The sequence below is a fragment of the Corvus brachyrhynchos genome, unplaced genomic scaffold (genome assembly GCF_000691975.1).
Source record: "Corvus brachyrhynchos isolate BGI_N302 unplaced genomic scaffold, ASM69197v1 scaffold315, whole genome shotgun sequence".
NCBI classification, from domain to species: Eukaryota; Metazoa; Chordata; class Aves; order Passeriformes; family Corvidae; genus Corvus; species Corvus brachyrhynchos.
This window is the reverse complement of record NW_008237903.1, coordinates 694,103-716,255: the sequence shown is the minus strand read 5'-3', so window position 1 is coordinate 716,255 and position 22,153 is coordinate 694,103. Positions and strand designations below refer to the sequence as shown.

At 42.5% G+C, this 22,153-nt stretch overlaps 1 protein-coding gene across 6 annotated transcripts in view; it reads right to left on the bottom strand.

Moving 5' to 3' along the window:
• Nucleotides 1-22,153, bottom strand: part of SHANK2 (SH3 and multiple ankyrin repeat domains 2) — a 272,609-nt gene that overhangs the window by 175,180 nt on the left and 75,276 nt on the right. For 5 of the 6 annotated variants that reach the window (XM_017733032.1, XM_017733033.1, XM_017733036.1 and 2 more), the window contains one exon: nt 2,241-2,550. In XM_017733032.1, coding sequence (XP_017588521.1) covers nt 2,241-2,550 — 310 coding nt within the window. Of the gene's footprint in view, nt 1-2,240; nt 2,551-5,899; nt 6,213-22,153 lie in introns of those variants that run through there. The other variant, XM_017733037.1, reaches the window with a different exon arrangement.

The window sequence follows — 22,153 nt, the reverse complement described above, 5'->3', positions numbered from 1 at the left end:
TGCTTCGCCACTCTCTCAGGAAAGAATTTCTTCCTAATACATCCAATCTAAATCTCTCCTCTTCCAGCCTGAGGAGATAAAACACCTGAGCCACACGGGCTGCAAAGGTCACAGAATCCCTTGCAGCATCGCCTTCCAGCACCTCTCCACAGCACAAATCCCACAAACCTCATTAATCCTTTGTCACAGTCTGACCTCCTCCATCACCCTGCCCCTTCCGGCTGCTTCTGCTCCACAACCCATCCTCCTGCTCTGTCAAAAAGGGCTTTTCCATCTCAGGGGAGCAACAGCTTCGTGGTGACTGTTATTATTTGTTATTATTTGCAAATAATAAGCAGAGACAGCAACAATTCCCACATTTAGCTGACAGTAAGTAAATGGTCACACAGTTAAATAAAATATGTGAGGAAAGTCTCATATAAGGTGCCATGCCTGACTGCAAAATGGGCCTGTGGCAAGAAAAGGTGTTATTTGCAGGAAAAATTATATATAAAATCCTTTTCGTTGTCTTTGAATGGAGAGAGCCTCCAGCTCTGTTCTCAGTACTTGCATGTACTCTGTAACCAGTCTTGGTGGCACAGAGGGAAGTCTGCAGCTGGGTAGCACTTGCAGTAGCTGTGATGCTGATGCACTACGAGAAAGACCAAAATTTCATATCCACAAACTCTCAGGCATTAAATTGGTTTCCACTACCATCTGAGTTACTTTTCAGAAAGGGAAGAGGAAAAGAGGCTGAATAAAGTCAAAGCAAGTAAATGTTTGCTTAGTCAAAAAAAAAAAAAATCTAATTGTTACCCCCAGCTCAAAGGATTGTTTATATTTCTGGAATTTGAAATGTGTTATCCCAGAAGTATTGATGAAAAGGCACTTTTTATCCCTTTCAGCTAAAATAATCACTGACTCTACGGTAGAACCTCCCTCTCTGGTAGCATCAGAAGGATCCAGTGGAACACAAGAACCCTCATTCTCTGAAAGGCACCTCACTCAGCTGAAGCCCCGTTGAAGACTGTTTTTAAGCTGATACTGGGCTCTGTGAGGAAATGCCACCCAAATTATACCTAAATGAACTTTTGCCATTATTGTAACATACAACAAAGCAAGATGAGCATGAAACCACTGGCATAAGAAATCCGTATCCCCTTCCTTCCCTTTGATTCCACTCCTTCTCACATTCCAGACAACTTTGTTGCACAACACAGCAGATCTCCCCTGTCCAGCAGCATTGTTTCCACCCCACACAGTGCCTGTCAGTTTGGGTGCCTAGGGTCAGGGAGAGCAGAGGAACAGGCAAGGTAAGAGGCAGTGTCAGCTACATGACATTTTGTTTTACTGACTTGAAAACGCCACTGAAGATCCATTTACAACTACAAACAGCAAAGAGAAACCAACAACTGCATCTCTTGACAATGTCCAAGTCCTTTTCTACTCTGAACAGCAGATTTATATATATATATATATTAGGAAACAGGAGAGACAAAGCCTGATTTTTAGATGAGGAGTGAGTTAAAAGTGTTTGGCCAAAACATGTGAGCTCTGGTTCTCTCCAGCAGTGCTCAGCTCTGATGTCTCCCTGATTTTTTGCAGCACTTCAACCACTTGTCCTGGTGCAGCTCCATCTCTTCCACATTTGACAGGAGCTCTGAGTCCAGGGCAGTGGCTTCTCCAACCTGCAGCCCCCAGCTGCGATGAAACCTTAGCCCCAGCCCTCTGCTTTATTCCATGGCTTACAATACCTACATGACTCTAATTAGTCAGGATTTGCTCTCCAGTGGGACAGAGCTGCAGGATATTTGCCCAGAATGCCTGCTAGGTCGCATTACTCCCTCTATTCACTCTTTGGTTCAGCACACACGTACAGAAGAGAGAACTTAAAGAGCCTCTGCTCCATCACCCATGAGCAGCTCCAACACAGCTTCCAGGCATGACCAATAGTTCCATGAAGGGACCAGATATCCCAGAAACAGTTTGCTTTGCTTTTAAATGCAATCCTTATTTCAACTATGGGAAGATGTGCAGAGCCAGCACCTTGATCTGGAGGTGCAACTCTGTGTTAAGTCACTGCTGAACTTGCAAGTCTGCCTGGCTGCTGGAGCTCTGTGAGGAAACAGCTGGCTTTGGTGCTTCCAGTTAAAATATTCACACTTGGGCATGGCCCACCGTGCTGAGAATGAATAACTATACATTCCAGAGAGTGCAAACAACATAAAGGAACGTGGCAGGCCAGCATGGTGGCAACTCACCTGATGTGCCTGTGCTGCTGCCTCTTGGCATCCTCTCCCAGCCTGTTGAGGGATGGCGAGCGGCTCCGGGAGGACGGAGTGTAACTCGCCACGGTTTTTACAGTTCCATTGGGATTACTCTGCATCTGTTGGAGCAGGTGAGGGGAAAGGCTGCGGTGTGAAGAGGCAGAGGAGGAGGCTGACCACTCAGGGAGGTTGTTGATGTTCAGGTTGTTGTCACTGTTGGAGCGGAGCAGGATCCGGGGGGCTGCCAAGGTGCTGGGAGGCCTCCTCCTCCTGTTGGAGTAGGTGGGAGCCTCCCTAAAGGGCACTGTGCAAAGAGAGACACGGAGGGTGAGCTCAGATGATTTCACATTCATGTTTGTTTACCACCACATGCAACATATGGCATTGTTTCTTCTGCAGAGACAGAAACTCCACCTTGCCAGCAGAGCTGATCAAATTATCTTTAGAACATCATTAAATCAAAAACAACGGGCAACGTTAACCTGTTTGCTGGCTTGAATACACGGTGAGGCAACACCAGTGCCATGAGCCTGCTGAAGAGTCTGAACTGTGCTCTAGGAAATGGGAAACACCTCATTATTGCCAAGTTTGAGGCTCAGAAAGTTCATTTTCCTGCTGTGTTGTCACGTTCAGACAGAAAGGCATAGAATAGGGCTGCCCAGCAGAATTCCTGAGGCATGGACTTGCAGCTTCCATCCCCCAGCTGGCACCCAAACTGGTCCATCTCAAGTTCAGGCCTAACCTGAAATCTGTGAACAGTCACCTTATCCCCATCTTCCAGGTTAAGAATCGAGGACACGGCTTCCTCTCCTGGCAGAACTCTATTACACTGCTGCAATCCCTAGGCATTCCCCTCTTTCTAATCCTGGCATTCCTACCACATCCATTACTATTGTATATAGAGCATATTACCCCAGGGTAATACGCCGGCTCCACCACGTGCCGCATCCCAGAGGGAACACCACCGTATCCAAAGGCTCCAATGAACTCCTTAATGAAAGAGCCACAGCACCAAACCAAGCAAGGGCAGTACAAATGGGACTCAGAGCAGAGGGTCCAGCCCTCCCTGCGTGTTCCTGCTACACACGAGCACTCACACAATTTTCCACATCTCCTTTCCCCGCTCCAGGGGGTCAGTTTGTTCCAAGTGTGACTTAGAAGGCAAAGTCTCTAATAAAAATGCACCCAGTTATCACCAGATGCGATGGAATGTCCTGCCCTATCATAAAGGATTCGACCCCAAAACTTCATGCTGGCCTTGATCCCCATTATTGCACCCGCCCTCATTAATTTCTCTCGGTGGAGCTCACGGGGTCACAGGATCTGAGCCAAAGTGCAGAGATTTACATCTGAAAAGTCACAGTGGCATAACTAACAAAAGGCAGCCAGGCAATATCCTGAGGGCTTCACTGAGCTCTTGTAACTCCCAAAGAAAAAAATCATATTTAAATTAGGAAAGAAGCCCCACAAAGTATCATCCCTCATGTCTAAAGTGCCAGTAAGTGCCATTTATAAAGAGCCAAAATGTTTACTCACTCAATACCCTTCAAAACCACACAAAAAACAGAATAAGAATGTCTGTCATACTGTGCAAGTAAATAAATTCACATAAATATGAATATACATAGGAATCAATCTGTCCTGCCTTGAAATAGAGCCTTTAATTGAGAGAACAAAGCAAAATTTAAGGTTTCAGAGCAAAACTGAGAGCATATTTATAGCATAAAATAGAGATGAAACTGCAAGTAAAGGAGTGGTTTGTATCATTTTCACCAGAATCAGTTTATGATTAACTACAATTCTGAATATTTTACAATAACATCCACTGGATTTCCAGTGAGCTGAAACTTTCTCTAGTAAACAACTCGAGAACATCAGAACAACCAAGCATGGGAGCAGCGTGCACAGAAAGGGCTTCAATCCATTTCCATGTTTCCTTTGAAATAAGGGAAGAAGCCTTTAAAAGCTGTTAAAGGGGACAAAGCACAGAAGTCCAATGCTTATGCTAGAAACTGGCAGAAACTCTGTATAATTCTCCTGACATTTCAAGTTTTTCCCTATTCCATATTTCTTTAAGGTTTCAAAGCAGCCGAGGGTGTCATGAGAGCACCTTGGTGCTTCAGATGTCACAGTGGAAGCCCCAGTTAGTGCTAACTTACAGCAAACTCACAGCATTTATCTCCAAAACTGGCACTTACAGACCCTTAGGCTGGTGTGTGGGGCAGAGATGCGACATTTCTGTATTCCTTTATTTTTGGCATTTGGAATACGGCTCCAGAAATTACTTCATCCAAGATGGGGATCTTTCCCAGGTACAACAAGGGAGAATTCAGTCAAGGAGAAAACCCACAAACTGAATACAGGGGATGTTTGGCACACTCAGGTGTGCTACCTGAAGGTCTAATGCTGTCCCCCCAGGTCACCAAAGTTTGCCTTGGATTCAGTAAAACTTGGATCTGACCCTCAGATCTTGATTTCTCCTGAAGCTGAAAGCAGCCTGCCCAGCCCTTCCAGCCACAGGCTGAGAAAACGAAATATTGCCCACGTTTTGGGGGTGTTTTCTGGGACTCTGGAGGGGCTGGTGGGATCTCCGCAGGTGGGAGGGGGAGGGAGGACAAGGACAGGGTGCTGGGGCACGGTGACAGCGCGGACAGCGAGCCGCAGAGCACATCTGTACTGACAGATTGGAGCAACCACCCTCCAGGCACCAGAGGAAAGGAATTCTTTTTCCCTTACACACCTCAGGAGCATTTCACAAGCCCATTTAAGAGTTTAGCTTTTGCTTTGCTGTTAATGTTCTATTCTTGAGGAGAAAACTACGAGCAAAATTAGTCTTTACTACAGGAAATAAACAGGGAAGGGGACAACTAATGACACCAACTGATGTGTGTCTAACACAAATCTTTTATAGAAAGAGTTAAAAATAAGCATTTCTGTGCCTGAAGTGATTAATATTCCACCCAACTGTTTCTTTTCCCCAGAAATCTGCAAACTGTAAGTGGGTGGATATTTTTTTAGCTGCTTCTTATCAGCATTATTTATATTATTTTCACAATTAAAAACCAGAACTACAACACAAAATAATGAAATCCAAATCTCCATGCTTTAGTCCCTGTTGGACTCTGCTTTTCCCCAATATTTCACCACGTTTCAGAACTGCAAGAATAACTGTGGCAAAACTTGTTTGGGAAAAAACCATTCGATATAAAATGACATGAAAATGCCTGAACTAATTCCATGCCCCAAAAGTTTAAATTTATCATCCCTAAAAGCATACTTGAAAGTACCACATAATCCTTCCTCCAGCTCTCTGAATTCTATTCCTGGCAATTCATACATCTGAAGGGGCAATTCGGCACCATTCACTGACAAAATTCACCTAGGAAAATCCTTCTGTAGGAAATTCCAAATGCATTTCTTAGGGAACAAAAACATTTTTATAACTACTTGATTCTTCAGAGAAAATCCTGAAAGGAATAAAGTCACATCCAGCTTTAATAACCACTTGCCTAAATGGACTGTCTAACATCAAATAATTTTGAAAAAGAAATCGCAGGAATTGATTAATTATAGAGTCACTAAGCCCATCATATTAAATGTACACAAGACAACACCAGTCTGAAACATCAAAGTGTTCTGCTTTCATCGCTTACCTTCTTTCTTTGTGAAGGCATTTAACAAAGACTTCATTTTCCCTTTTTACTTTAGCAGCAATCCCCTCATTATATAACCTTTGCAGGGAAGAAAGAGGCAAAAAAAAAAATATAAAAAATAATAATAATATATTTTTTAAAAAAAACCAAAAACCAATCAAGCTACCCAATTTCTATGTGTTCAGGCTGGCTGCACCCTGACATAAGCAGCAGGTTTCTGGGCACTGTGGAATTGCGAGCATAGCTGGGCATGCAGTACCCAGCGTTCTGGTGACAAAGCCCACCCCACATTCTGTCTGTCAGCTGGGAGCCAACTGTGCACAGACTGGAGCTGCTCAAAAAAAAAAAAAAAAAAAAAAAAAGGAAGAAGTAGAAGAAGAAAAAAAAGGAAAGCGCTCCTGCTCTCTCTCCCAGCATTAGTCATGTGAACCTGCCGCCGCCACAGCCCCGCAGAGCACACGCTGCTCCCGCTCCCAGCCCGGCGCTGCGGGAGCGCCGCGGGACCAGCGAGCTGCGGGGCCCCGGGGGCCAAAAATTCCCATTTGCCAGGCGGCAAGGGGCACTGGAGCAGCCGAGGCTGGGCACGGGAAAGCCCAGCCAGGGCTGGGAGCTGCCGGGGACCTGCCTTTCGCTTTCAATTTGCACAGCTGCCTCCCGGTGCACAGAGCATCCCGCTGCTTATTCGCTTGTTGCTATTCATTTGCTTGTTGCTGTTTACTCACTTTTTGCTATTTATTTCCTTTCCCCTATCTATTTCCTTTCCCCTATTTCCTTTTTGCTATCTATTTCTTTTTTCCCCATTGATTTCTCTTTCTTCTCTTCATTTTTTTCTATTTATTCCCCTTTCCCTATTTATTTATTTATTTCTTCCAAAGGACCTGAGAAAAAGTGCAAATCACCCCAAGCTTCACACAATGACCACGTTAAGGGTAGAGCCAAGCCTGCCCCTACACAGAATCTCTTCCCTACATTCCCATATTCCAGTTGGAAACAGAAGGGATACAAGCACGATTCTTCTCCCCTCCCCTTCCATCGCGCTGGAATAAAAGAGAATTTCTTTTTGGACAGAGTAAAAATTACCAAAAATAATTGACCAAGCTCGTTTGCTAAATTTTATGCAGATGCCAGGAAATACAAGATGTAACCAGAGAAGTTTGGAAAGTCCTAATTCTGAAAAAAAAATAAACCCAGGGATAGCTATGGCTGGCAGTGCAAACATGCTTCCAGAGGAAGAGCAAATAACTGAAACAGGCACATAGGAAGGAGGGGGAGGTGCTAAAAACCACAAACATTTTAAGCATATCTACTTAAATCTAAGATACAAAGATTCCAAAGGATAGAAAATTCACTTTTTTAAAAAAAAGAGTAACCTACATTAAAAAATTGACTTCTAATAACATAAACTACACAACAGGTAATAAATATTTATTCTATTTCAGGCTTCTCCACTGATCGCTAATGCATCTATTTGGAAAATCAAGGGGTTTCTTACTGAGGAAACTGCTTCAAGAAAGACAGAAAATAAATTACTTAAATGGATTTAATGTCTGTGTGCATAGTGATCTCACAGTTACATAGCACTGAAAAGAATCAGTAAGCATAAATAAATTGAACAGTTTAAACTTAATTTAACATCCCAGTGCTTAATTTATAAAGAAAAGAATATTTCTCTAACATAATTTTACGTTTTGGTTCCATTTCTTTTGGCAAGCAACTACCCTTAGCAGGTGGAACTCTTACCAGCAGAAATGGACACAGCACGTGTGCATCATTGAACACCTTTATTTGATAGGAAAAAACCTTCTTCTTGACTTCTAACAGATGCAAGGCTTCCTAAAGAACAACTTTGAACTTTATTCATTAACTTTTAAATGTGTGCATTAGTTAGCTCCACAGAAGTATCAATATAATTTCCAGAACAAGAACTGCTTCACCAGGGCTGTGCCACTAATTTGAATTATAACCCTGTGCGGGTTCCATTTTCCAATATCTTCCTCCAATGCCCCTGATTATATTTGGAGCTACAAAGCACAAAGGAACTATGAGTGTTAATGGAACCCTTAAACTGCTTTTTCCTTTCTCTGGGTGTCAGCGGTGGAAAGCAGTGACGGCCCAGGCCCCCAAGGACAGGAATTAGGCCAGGGAAGGGTTAACACAATCCTGCTCATTCCTGTCTGTTCATATACAGTAAAATAAAAGCAGACAGGCAACTGTAGTCAATCAAAATCAATCCCAGGGGGGATTTTTATTAGATTCTTGCCAGAGCTGTAACATTTCATCATCTGGAGGTTTCTAATCAGTGTCATAAAAACATCCAAAATATGAAAGTCACTTGAAATTATTAAGTTTCGTGGAAAATGGTGGGAACTCTTTCCGACCTACACCATGAGAGAGATCACCTGATGAGTGATTATTTTATTCCATTTAACTGCCTGTCTTTCCCCCAAAGCAGGAAATATCATTCCTTCCTACATGGCAGAGCCCACTGCAATAACCACTCTTGTACAATGGGAAAATGTGACAATCAAGGAAGTCAGCGAATACTCACAGCTGCAGTTTTTGAGCTTCTCTCATTTTCACTAATAGCTTATTAGAATTTGTTTATTTTAACAGAAGTCCCAAATTCTGCGGTGCTGGGAAATTATAAAAGGAAATATTCCAGCAGCTTCCACTCCCTCCTGGAAGATTTTCTGCCTCACGACTGTAGCCTCGGTGTTATCACCTCAGGACAAAAACTTAATAATTTGACTGTGCCTATACCCAAGCATAATATAATCCATAAGCCATTAACATCCTTAATCTAAAAATCATGAGGAACCCTCCAAATAGAGGTGAGGTAAACCCTCATTTCCCTGCTTCTTTGGTAGGTGCTCAGAAAAACGTGTGGGAGCTCTGCATGGGGATGTCTCTGAGAGGAAAAGGCCACCTTAAACAGACACCAAAACATGGGCTCTCAGGTTAATTTTGATGAGCATTTCTCATGCATTTGTAACACCAATTTTTGTGGGTGTTTGAGTCCATAACCCCCATGAGGAATCTGTGGAAAATCAGTGACTTACATGCTCTTGAGGATCTATTTTTAGGCACTGAGATGCCCAATGCTCTTATTTAATCGTCCCTCCAACACGCCTTGAAGGTCCAAGGCTTCTTAGATAATGGTCGACCACAGCTATGATTGCCATGATTTCTTCTTTCTTGATTTTGTCCATTTTGGAGCTTCTGCCAGAAAAATCCCTCTGGCTGGTACATACATCTAGGTTCTTGTTAAAAATTCACTCCTTAGCACGCAGAAATGCATTTCTCTGCACTATAAAACAGGCTTCCCGTATGCTAAGCCACCAAATGGAGAGTTAGACAAGAAAAGAGAGATTCAAATATAGACTGGAAAGAACATAAAGGCTCTTGGGGGAAAAAAAAAGCAACCTAGGCTGCTACAGTGCTTCTACATTACTGACTTATTCCAGAAAGCCAGAAGGTGGTCATGAACCCAGGAGGTGGTGACAGATTCAGAAGGAATCCACCTCAGAGCAACAATTAAACCGATTTTATAACGTGAAGGGTTTGGGTTTGGTTTTTTTTATTCTTTTTCTGAATTAAAGAATCCGTGGAGCTTGCTCAGGGAATTGCAGTTAAAGCAGCACGGAGAGAGAAGCATCTGAGCCCACTGAAATGCTGCCGGGGGAGCCCAGCCTGGGCTGACCTGATGTTACATCTCTGTCAGCAGCATCTTAGCACCCAGCTACTCCTGGTATCAACCAGCTCCTGGCAGGAGCCTTGGGGCACTCAGCCTGAGCTCAAGGGTGGAACAGGGGCAGGAGACTGTGTGTGGGAAAGGACAGCAGAGGGATGGCTCGGGAACAGATGGAAGGAGTCATCAATTAGAAAGGAAAGCAAGAAATAGCAGTGGGAGTTGCGCAGCCATGCGCCAGACACCCCTTCCGTCACCCGGCACCGCCGCTCCCAGACTGTGCTCACTGTGACAAGGCCCAAGGAACCCAGAACCTTCCCAGAACTTCCTGGAAAACCAACGACAAGGACTTGGAAAGGCTCTGGGCTCAGGCACAGATGTGGGGATGGCTTAATCAGAGGCAATTTCTCATTGGATCTGGCCACAGAGTTCTGCAGGAAACGCTTCGCTCATTTTAATAACAAAGCATAGGAAGTGTATGTGTTTGATGGCATGTCCCAAAGGAATTTAAAACCTGATGAATACCCAGTTGCCACACATTAAATTAAAATCACGGGAAGTGAAAATCAATCTCTTTTTTTTTTTTTTTTCCACATTCACCTGATTATAAAATAGCCCTCACTAAGATTACAGCAGCAGTGCAAGGAAAGCATTGGAAGAGCTGCATGCGCCTGAGAAGGGAGATAAGCTCACCTTAGGGGAACAGATGGAAGGAGTCATCAATTAGAAAGGAAAGCAAGAAATAGCAGTGGGAGTTGCGCAGCCATGCGCCAGACACCCCTTCCGTCACCCGGCACCGCCGCTCCCAGACTGTGCTCACTGTGACAAGGCCCAAGGAACCCAGAACCTTCCCAGAACTTCCTGGAAAACCAACGACAAGGACTTGGAAAGGCTCTGGGCTCAGGCACAGATGTGGGGATGGCTTAATCAGAGGCAATTTCTCATTGGATCTGGCCACAGAGTTCTGCAGGAAACGCTTCGCTCATTTTAATAACAAAGCATAGGAAGTGTATGTGTTTGATGGCATGTCCCAAAGGAATTTAAAACCTGATGAATACCCAGTTGCCACACATTAAATTAAAATCACGGGAAGTGAAAATCAATCTTTTTTTTTTTTTTTTTTGCCACATTCACCTGATTATAAATTAGCCCTCACTAAGATTACAGCAGCAGTGCAAGGAAAGCATTGGAAGAGCTGCATGTGCCTGAGAAGGGAGATAAGCTCACCTTAGGCCTTTACTTTCAGATGCTCACACATCAAGGAGAGACAGAGAATCTTCTGTTTAGATTGCATTAAAAAATTGCTAAGTATTGCTTCAAAACTTGCTACATGTCAGAGCAAATGTCTGACATCTCTCTGAGAGGTTGGAAGGTAATAAGTAGAGAAATTATGATCCAGAAGAGCTTGAATAGTATCTTAAAAGAAAAATTACCAGGCTCAATGTGGCAATACCTGCAAATATCTGAAGCTCTGCCTGCAGCAATACAGATTCACCTGAGAGCAGAAATAAAACCTCTGTCCCCAAGGATGAGAGGTGGTTTTGTATGAGGAATCTGGGTCAGGGGTGGAGAGAGAAGTGAACAATAGAAGGTTAAAAGGTGGGGGAATTAAACCGTCCAATTCTCTGTGAAAGGCTGGAATCGGGGAGGAAACAATGGCTGGTAATGAGGGAGATCTTGCAAGTAGCAGCTTGAAGAGAGAGAGAGAAGCAAAAGCAACAGAGAAAGCTACAATAGCTGACGGGGAATTTAAGAACATGATTGAAATCTATCAGCAAGATGGAAGCAAGCAGCCAATCTGAATAAAATACAGCTGGCTGGTTTCTGTTCTAACAGGTACATTGCTATGAAAGAAGCAACTTATCCAAATAAAGCCATGTATTTTCTATAGTTCTGGTTCTGGAGAACATTCTCCCTGGAATGGCAAGGCCAGCTCTGACAAGTCTTTCTCAAGGTTTTATACTCCCAGAACACTCACAGCCCCTCATTTCTATTACTCATGTTTGGGTTGAAAGTAACATCCACTCTTACTCTGAATGATACAATTAACTACAAAAAATATTTGTGCCTATCCTCCATCCATTTGTGCACCCAAATAACAAAGAGCTTTCTCTGCTGGCCGTGAAGACAGGGGAAAATAGAATCTTTTAAAAAGTAAATAGTCCCTGTGAACTCTTTCAAAAAAAGGCAATGGGTGATTTGCAGTCAATAAAACACAAAACTACTTGTTGTAATTGGTTTCTTTAAATACGAACTGGGCTTATTTCAAAGTGTGTTTTCATCAGTAAGCAGAACTCCTCCAGAGTGGTTCATCTTTACACAGCAGCAAACTCTGAGTAACCAGCTCCTTACAAGTGTCATTGAAGCAAGAGATTAACAACTTGTACAGTATCTGGACAGAAAGCTCCATTTAGCTCAGACTATCAACTTGAACTGAAAGCAGTCAAGTGTGAACCCCTGAAGCTGCATTCTTTTACTTCCAACAACAAGAGAGAAAATAGGAATCAAATATAATTATATCCCACTACAAATTCTTCTGCTCTTTAAACAAGCTGGTGAAAGGAAAGCACAATTTTCCCCACTAATAACACACTGGGAAATCTTGTCCTGATGCAGGACCACTCAGGAGGACTGAAGTACACAACAAATTAATTTCATTCCTGGCATTATGTATACAGTGAGTTGGGAAAAAATATCACTTAGTATCAGGGGGCTGTGCATATTCCAACCCACGTCATTTATGCTGGACAAAAAAATAATAACAAAGTAGTGTCATTCAGAGCGAGAATTTCATGGCTGGTGGCTCCTGTAACAAAGACTCTTCTGCTAAGTCTGACACTGATGGGTCTCGGATGCAGCACTTGAATTTGTGGTTGCAGCCTGATGTTGCAGAGGAGAACAAGGACAAATGAAACCACACAAGATGCTCAGCAAAACAACTGCACCAATATTGGATTGCACGGTGCTTCCATGTCCTGGTGTTGTACAGAAAACAATCTCATTTTGCCTCGGTGTAACTTTCTTCCTACCAGAAACTCTCCACGAATTCCTTAAATCATTATGTTGTTCCAGGCTTTATTCGGTGATTTGATTTCACTGCTTTAATCTAAGTGTGAACCTCTTTAGTAAATAGTGGGACAAAGCATCTGTGCTTCCGAAAGTGTTGGTGGATCATGTCAGTTTTATTTAGAATAACACCATTTTCATAACTGGAAAGTGTGTATCGCTCTCAATGGGGGAAAAAAAAATAAAGATTGGACTCTTGTAGAAGTTTCAAAATATATAACTGGTCTGATGTTAAAGTTCATGCATGAGTGTGAGGTAGCCAAGGCAGGAATGGTAAGAAAACAGCAGAGAAACAAATTCATAGTATTTTGGTTGACCTCCAGCCCCTCCCTCTTCTCCAACTCTTAAATCTTGGCATTCTTCACTGCCATTTTTCAATCTCATTTTCCCTTCTTCTCATTGCTACAGTTGCCTTTCGCTGCTTCCCTCACCAATTCCCTAAGGATAATCTTCCTGCCACCCAGACCCAAGAGGAAATAAATGACACATAAGAGAATGCCTGGAGAGAGAATTTCCAGAAGTTACCACATCATGGCAAATTTACATAAAATTAGCAACCAAGACAAATGGATGGGGATAGAGGAGGAGCTGGACACAAGAAAACAGCATCTAGAAAAGGAAGATTCATGGGAGGTTAAAATATGTAAATGCTTAACAATAGTGGAAATCACCCAAAGTTTAATTGTGAAGAGAAGGAGGAGCAATCAAGGAGTTAGTACAACATTACTGTAAATTTTTGCCACCTTATTGCACTTTGAGGGGAATCCTTCCATGGAGTAAAGAATCCGGCATTTTACTGAGGAGACAGAGCTGGGCTTGAGCTGTCAGCAAAGGAACTGGAACTCTGGGAGCTTTTCCCTCTTCTGGCTGGCTTCCCACAGGTACTGCCACTTTATGATGTAGTTAATGACAAAAACCTGCATTGCCACTTTCATTCTTATTTTACAGCAGAGCCCATTTTTATCCTGGCAGAAACACTGGTAAACCAGAAACTAAGCACCAAGAGAACTGAATTGTTGACTCTGCAGCCTTCCTGAAGCCCAGAAATCTGCACGGAGTGAGAAGAGAATTTGAGGAGAGAATCCTGGTGGGGGTTGTGAGTGTAGAAAGCAAAAAGCAATTCTGTGATTGTAGATTTTGCTTCTCAAACGTGGAGTTAGTGAGACCCATCATTATGGGACTCCATGTTACCCTCAGCACAGTTATTCCCCTCTTACCTAAGTGACTTTCAAGCATTCCTCCTCTGCTCTTATTCTCATCATCTCAATTCCAAAATGGACCTAAGAACCAAATAATTCACACTGACACTTTGAGAAAAGACACATTTGGGTTACCTGAGCAGAGAGTCTCCCACTGCAAACTTCCAGTTGTCTTCTCTGCTAAAGATGGGAGACACACAACCATTCACCCCCCAAAATATCTTCTCTCCTAAATAGAGGATTGTAAGCTCTATCCAAAGTCATGTTATTAAGCAGGATCTTTAGAAGATAAAACCCAATAATTTAAGCTGATAATTGTCTCGCTATCCTTAGCTCCATTTAGACATTTGGTGTTAAATAGAAACTAAAACATTGCTGACTTATTCATTAAAATAACAGCATTTTAAATTATGTTAGTAGCCTACATTTCTTCATCTCAAAAATAACTGCTAATGAATCATGCTGGTACAACTAAGAAAGGATAAAAAAAGCCTGTATCCGCTGAAACGGGGGTTATCTCTGTACAAATATGTAGGTGTTTGCAGCATTTCTAATGTTCTCGGTGCTGAATCCCATTGAGAAAGGCAGGCTTGTTCACTGAACGGGTTTTGAGGTGGATTCATGATTAAAGTGATGGCACAATACTATCCCTACTTCTGCTTCAAGACGTCATCACGTGCTTGTTACGGCGTTTGAAAATGTCGAGGAAAGGCTTTTTCTCCCAACCTGCCTCTTGATGCTTCCAGCAGATTAAGTTTTGCGCTGACAGCCGGGTTTAGATTTTACGTAACAAGAATACAAAAGAAGGGACTGTTGTTAAATAGGTTAGTAAGTCAGAGCAGGTAAATAAGATCAATTGAAAGAATAAAGAAGGTGCAGGCTTTAAACCCATCATGGAGAAGTAATTTTATGTACAAACTATTTCAGAAGCAGTGCCATCTATTCTTACGTTCCTGGCATAGATCTGATGTTCATTAATTCAGTGGAAAATGCATGGCTGACATCCAAGACATTACTATGAAAAGAGAGGAGTTCTGGATATTATTTGGCAGTCACACCCCCGGACATCATGACTACTACAATGAAATTTGACTTCCGTGTTCAAGTTTCAAAATAACTCTGTTTTCTTCCGGACAAGAAGTGATGCAAATAGTGCTAATGCACATCCCTAAAAAAGAATGGGATCAGAGAAAGGAGAGGAGCTGTATGGATATGGGAACTGCATCGTGTTGCTCTGTTAGGTCATGGCATCTCCGATGCAGATTCTTGATGTCTCTGAGTAACTGCACAATGTGTGTTTAGGAGAGGAATCATTCTCACCTTGGTGTCACCTGTACACTGGTGACACGTGTGTGACTATTCCATGTGTCCAGCAGCCCTTTCACTGGAGGAAAGATCATTTGGCATCAGCCACCTGGGATCCAGTCTGTGGCCATCTACAGAAGCACATCTAAATTAAGATGACGACTGCACTCACAAATTCAAGGGCACAATTCAGGCATGAGATGTTTCAGGAATAAATGGCACATCTTTATAAACAAAATGAAGTGCCTGAAGAATACACTGTGTATCCAGAGAAAAAAACAGGTAAGACAGAAAACATAAAACAGGGTGACAGCAGATATGCATTTCAGGTATTACATTAGGAAACTTCAGCTGAGAAGTGAATTCAAATCACTTGCAATATTTTTTGTTTGCTAGAGACCCAATCCAAAGGGAATATGCAGCCCTCAGCTCCAGCAGTGGACACCAGAGAGTTTCACTGGGAACAATCGTACAAGCATGCCCAGCAGCTCTGGCTTCTGAGGAGCCACTGCTTTAAACAAAAGAGAGGTGACCACAGTCCCCAGGACACCTCTGTTACAACAGGGGACAGAAACACAGCCACAGACTATTCTCATTCCCTGTGTCAAGTTCCCACTGGGGGGTCAGGAAAAGCCTAAAATCATTCCCTCAGCTGGGTGATGGCTGGTGGAGGGTGGTAAAACAGAAGAATATATGGAAATTTAAAAGCTGAGGAAAACTTCTATAGAATCCCCTCAAGTAAATTTTCCATGGAGTTTTAACTTATCTTTCCTGGTCAAGAATTTTGCAAGAAATTTAGAGATGACTCACCCTAAGTCCGCCTGGCTAAGACCATGATTCTCTTTGTGTTGGGAAGGAACATCAAAGGAATTATATGCAGACAAGGAGAAGAAAGAAATGGGGCTCACAGGACTCAGACACATCTGAGAAATAAAGTACAAGTGGAGGTGGAAGGACTGGAAGACAGGAAGAAAATACAAGCGAAACTCCAGTGGCTCCCAGCGAATCTGGGAGATATAATCTGGAGGATTTTCCAATGGAGCAAATGAAGAGGCATTACTGCTGCCAGATGCTCAGGAGTGCCAGGGCTCCACGACTCAGGGAAGTGCACGGCATGCAGTACACAAAGCAGGAGGCAGCGTACACTGCGGTGCTGCACGAGGGAGGGAAGTGCAATCCCTGAAATCTGACTCAGGGTCTGAACACCAGGCACCAGTTTCAGGATTAATCAAGCCATTCAGCAGCCAAAAGCAATACAGGAAATAGTGAAGATGCAGGAGTAAGCAGTGATTTGCATTTATGTAGGAAAGACTGTGAAAAGTAAAGGCTCTGGGAATCCAGTGAGAGTCACAGAGTTCTGACACTGGGACAGAGGCACCTCTTATTCTGTGGGTTGTTAAGTAATGAATGAAGGGAAAGACACAGCTGTTTACATCCTAGCCCCAGTACAGGTGATTTATTGTTTTGCTCTGGACTCTAAAGGGACCAGGATTTCAGTCAGGAAATACAGAACCATATGAATGATGCAAGCCAGGACTGCTCCAGAACCAGAGAAATGGACCTTTGTAGGATAATTAGAAGAGACTACAGGAGATTTTCTTGTCCTTAACTGCCAGGGGTGGACTGCCTTATCTGAAAACAGGTATTGCTGGGTGCTAAATAACATCAAAAAGAAAACACAGATTCTCTCCCGTTAGCAACACCTTACTCGGCCTCAGTGTGGATTTTGGTTTCGAATATCACTACCTGAGCCTCACTGACCAATTTTAACCTTCATGTGTGTTCCTCAAAGGGTGAACTGTCAGGGATTCTTTTGCTATGCACTATTACGGTTGGGAAAACCTTTGTAATTCCAACTGATCTTTCTTATCTCTTCTGCCACTCTCCATGACAGCAAAAAGGAGAGGGGGAAGCAGCTGTCTCCTAACTACAATCATTTTGTTGGCTTTTACACCTTGACGTCTCTCAGTATTCTGCATTTTCAGGACCTACCCGGCGCAGGTGATGCCTAAAGTCAGGGACAGAACAAACCTCCCAACACAGCACTGTTAATGCCAGGTGAGAAACACGTCTTCTCTAACAGGGAGCACTGCAAAGAAAAGACCTGCAAACACAGACAGGAGAAAGGAGAGGAGAAAAGAAACCCCAAGACCTAGGGACTGTGTTAGCAGTGACGAATAGACCCCGTAAGCATTTAACTGCACACAAAAGGCAGAAAGCTCAGGAAACTTGCTGGTAGAAAACACCACCATGGCTTCAGAAATGAAGGAACTGAGGAAGGAGATTGAGAAGGAGGGCTGAAGTAGTTAAACAGGAATCTAAGGTTTACCATGAGACAAAATTTAGGGGACAGTTTAAACAACATGAAAATAATGGAAAAGGAGATAGGAAATAAAAACAAGGCAGCACTTTAATCCTGATGGTGATAATCACAGATGGATAGTTCCGAGAAGACAGGCACATGCACACACAGGGACAGAAATCACCCTCGTGCCCAACAGCAAATGGTCCCTCCCCCAGGCCTGTGGGCTTCAGGAACTTTTCAAAACACAGCACATTGAGAAAAAGCTCTTAACTAGCACTAGGAAGACTTACCCAGCTTGACACTACACACTAGGAACTCTCAGGGAATTTGGGAGGATCCCAGAAAGCTGGTCATACTGCAAGATCACGTCCTCAGCTGTTCATGCCAAAAGCAGGATGATCCAAAGCGGCAATTTTTGCATGCAGTCATGCCAGGCACACACAGCCAGGGGGACTTTCAAGCATGACCACAGCAGAAATTTCTTTGGATAATAAAGACCTCTAAGGTCCTCAAGCTAGTATGGGGAAAAAAGTGATGAGGACAAGTGTTATAAAACAACTTTAGGTTTTGTTTCCTTCAAGAATAATTTTTTTTTTAGGAAGGCACTTACTCCTTACTAATCTACAGGCATTAAAAATTAGTGTCCTTAATAAGCTGGCAAGGGCACTAAATTCATTTTTTAGAAGAGTACAAGTGCTAAGTAATTCATGTAAGTAACAAAAGCACTCCAGTGCTAGAGCAAAATCCAGCAAGCACTGTTGTGTGTATTCCCAGACCAAGGAGCAAAAGGTAACATGGCTCATGTGTGATTTCTGGATTCACCACTGAAGGAGTTTTCTAAGTCCATTTAATTGAATTCTGAAAGATAAACTTCACTGGGGCACAGGCCTACAACCAGTTAAAAAAACCCCAAATATTCCAAAATACACCTTTTTACACCATTAGGCACCAACCACCTGTAGAGATCTGGGGTTTCTATGCCCCTTACCACGTGGTGCTTAATTGTAGTTAAATTCATTAGTTTTACTCATTGCTTAGATTTTTCATTATATTGCTACACACACAAAACCCCCCCACATTATTTGTGCTTGGTGACCCCTCAAAACATCATCATTCAGCACTCAAAAGGACTAGCATTTTCTCCACAGGTATTTAAAAGCAGTTTGACTGAACAAATATGTTTCATTTGCAGAGTATTCTAGGAGGACTGGAAAGAAAAAAAAAACAACAATTAAATCGTACCCTATGGAAAAATACCTAGTTCTTCATTTTTCTTGAAAGTATCCAGACCTACACTAAGAAAAATCTTCCACAAATACATCCTGGAAAAACCAACATTTTTGCCCACTGTGATTTGAATATTCTAATTCTGTCCAGTTGCATGTCTCTGTGAAAGCCATCATTAGATCATTTTCTGTCCCATAGCAACCACTTTGTTTTCTCAGGGAAATAAAATATTTTCAGCTCCTCAGGCAATACCTTTCTCTGTGTGGTTCCATAAATGAAGCTGTTTGTAATCCAAAGCCAACATCCCAATTTACACTGGGCTTCTCAGGGATTTATACCCATGGATGTGGAAAATAAAATGCTAGCCAGAGGCTTTTCTAACTCAATATATGTGTGCATGTACACAGTGAGAGTGAAAATTCCACATTTTATATAAAAAGCCTGGGTTTTTAATAACATTTCCTTATTTAAAATTGCAGATTGAAGCTATTAATTTACATCATTAAACAATTATTTGGAAGACAGCAATGGAAAGAAGAAAGAGGTATTGTTTTAACAGTCTGAAGGTGCAATGATAATTTATGTCTGAATTTACTGAGGGATATGAAAATAAATAAGACACCAGAGACTTTCAAGCCACTTGAGAGCCAGTCCCTGTAGCTGTCAGAGGTGACAATTTTACAGTAGTCCATAAACTTCAGGGCTCCTGGCCACAGCCACCAGTTCTCTAACAAAGGTTCTCAGTTCTTTACCCCAGCTCTCTGTGGAGCTGACTTTGTCTTTAAAAGGGTTTTTTAATTATTAAATCACGCTAAAGTGACTATACTTATCTTAAATAATTCACTGATGCTGTTTCACTGTGCAAGTCACTGCTGAAATTCCCCACAGGCATTACACAGAAGCAAACGTGGAGAGAGAGAATCACAGAGTGGAGTAAAAAGCCACTAAAGCAGTGGCAAAAAACCCCACAGAAGCAGAATTGGTACTACCCTGTGATTTGCTGTGATCACCTGGGAGCTTGGGTGCTGTCCTGAACGTCGTCTCCATTCAAACATAAAAGGACTACCATGAAAAAAGACTTCTAATTTTTACTCTTTTTAAAATTTGGTAATCCTATTATGTCTTTACGTGGCATCCAAATGTTACTGATTTAAAGTTTGAACAATGAGGGGCACTGGAACGTGCAAAAAGTCTCCCAGGGGAAAACTGAAATGCTTGGGAGATGGAAGGCTAAACAGGATGCAAACACCCACTCAAAACTCTGTCAGAAGAGAGTAAGAAAGAAAAATAAGATTCAACTGGCTGTTGTACTACTCCAGCTCTTTAGGAAATCTTATTTCTCCACCTAAATTCTGAAAAACAAAATACTGAGAAGGTTAAAAAGGTAAAAGCCAAGCTGAAAGGTTTCCACCTCTGTTTAGCCAAGCTTTTCAAACCAGTGCAGAAGGAAGACCGGTAGGAATCGGTTTGTTCTCACAGTACAATTTTTTTTTGTGATTAAGCTTTAATGCAAGGCAAAGACATGAACTGAACAGCGTTTCAATGATGATGCAACCTGATGGGTGCATTGCATAATGTCATAGGATATCAAAAGATGTGTCCTGGTGTAACCTGCCTCACTCCCAGCGAGAAGCTCCTGAAAATGCAGGAGGCTCTTCACAGCCTGGAAGCCATTACTGGAACGTTGTCACTTGTTTTCAATAACTGAGCAGGATTTGTGACTACCCAGCCTCAGTGGTCCAAACTGTGCCTTCATTAGCTTCTGCAAGGCTCATCCTTCTCCTCCCATTTGTCACGATTCTGGCACATGGGCACGGAAAAGAAGGAGACAAAATCCACTTTGGGCAAGTGCTGTGCTCCTTCCTTTGGGGGCTGACTCAAAGCTGCGCTAATTAAACCAGAGCCCCCCAGGAGGGTCTCACATTCCATCAATCAGGGATGCCTGGGAGATGGGGACAGTTCAGTCACTGTGTCCTGAGACAGGGAGGGCTGATCTAAGAGCTTGCTGGGCTCAGGGAACTACTAAACCACCAGTTAAGTCAAGCCTAGATCAGCTGAAAGCTGCTAAAGAGATATGAATTAGTGGAAACAAGTCTAGCAGTTTTGCAGATTGGTACCTGGTTTGTGTTTTTCATTTTCAGTATTTTGTATAAATTTCTCTGCACATTCATCCTTTTAGGAAGTAGATCAGCTCTCAATGCCTTTTTTATAGATGAAAGGTGATGCCACATACTGTGTGTTTATGAACAATTTATCAGTTAAAGATGGAGTGGAATTAGGAACCCCTGAGATTTTAATTCCTTGTTAAGTAATTGTCACAGCGGCTTCTGACAAGAACAGAAAAATGTCATAAAACTAAGCAGAGCTAAGCAGTCCTCAAGATAATTTCCAGTTTCTAATAAAACCAGAGCGGGTACATCTATACATTCCTTTACAAAGCCTGTAACCATGGTAGGAAATGCAGCACAATTTGATTCTGACAGCCTGTAATCCTCGTTATGCCACAGTTTGAAAAAAGAGTTTTAAAAATCTCCAAGGTCACTGCATGGTAACTCTAAACCAAGAAACACAAAACCTAATCAAACAGCATTGAAAACTTCCTTCATCTTCGCTGGGGCTCAGAGGCAAGGCTTCAAACATTTGTGTTACAGCACAGCACCACTTTGGCTGAAATAACGTAAAATGCATTGAAAACACATTGGGGAAGACCAGAGAAGGAAGTTCTAAGGGGAGCTGTGAGCAAACAATGGCAAGAGGTTGGGGATTGACTGCCAGGTCTCCAGGATGGAGAACAGCTTCCCACCTTGGGCAAAGAGCAGAGGACACTGCACAGGATTGACAGGGTCGACAAACTGAAACATTTTCATTAAATGTTGGGCTGACTTCACCGAACTCTTCTCCAGACTCTCCTCGTCTTCTCCAAAATTGAGAAAGGTGCTATTTGAAATACCTGAACAGCTCTGAGTGGGTCAAGGCTGCAGAGGCAAATTAAAAGCTGTCAGCCCTTACAGTACTGGAGTTTCCAGGCACTGTCAGTCTTCATGAACACCAGTCCAAGGGAATCTTCATCCTGACAATTTCCTGCAGCAACGTGCAACTACACACGGAGAAATTATTTCTTTCTTTCAGACACACGTGATAATAACTCATTTTTTCTAACTGAATGTCTCTCCCCTATTTAAGTGACTTATCTCCAAATAGAGAAGGAAATTAAACCATAATACACAACACTTATCCCATATGATTTATTCCTCCAAAATGTACTGCACGAGCATCAAGGAAAACAAGGAATCTCAAGCATGTCTTACACTCATCATGGAAAATGTCCTGGCTAATCCATCCCTGCTGATTTTAAAAGTTTCTTTGGGTTTTAAGAGAACTCTGAGTGGGGCTTTTGATACTCCAACATGCATTTAAGTTCTGGAAATAATTCCTCTGATCCAGAATCAAACACTTAGTCCCAC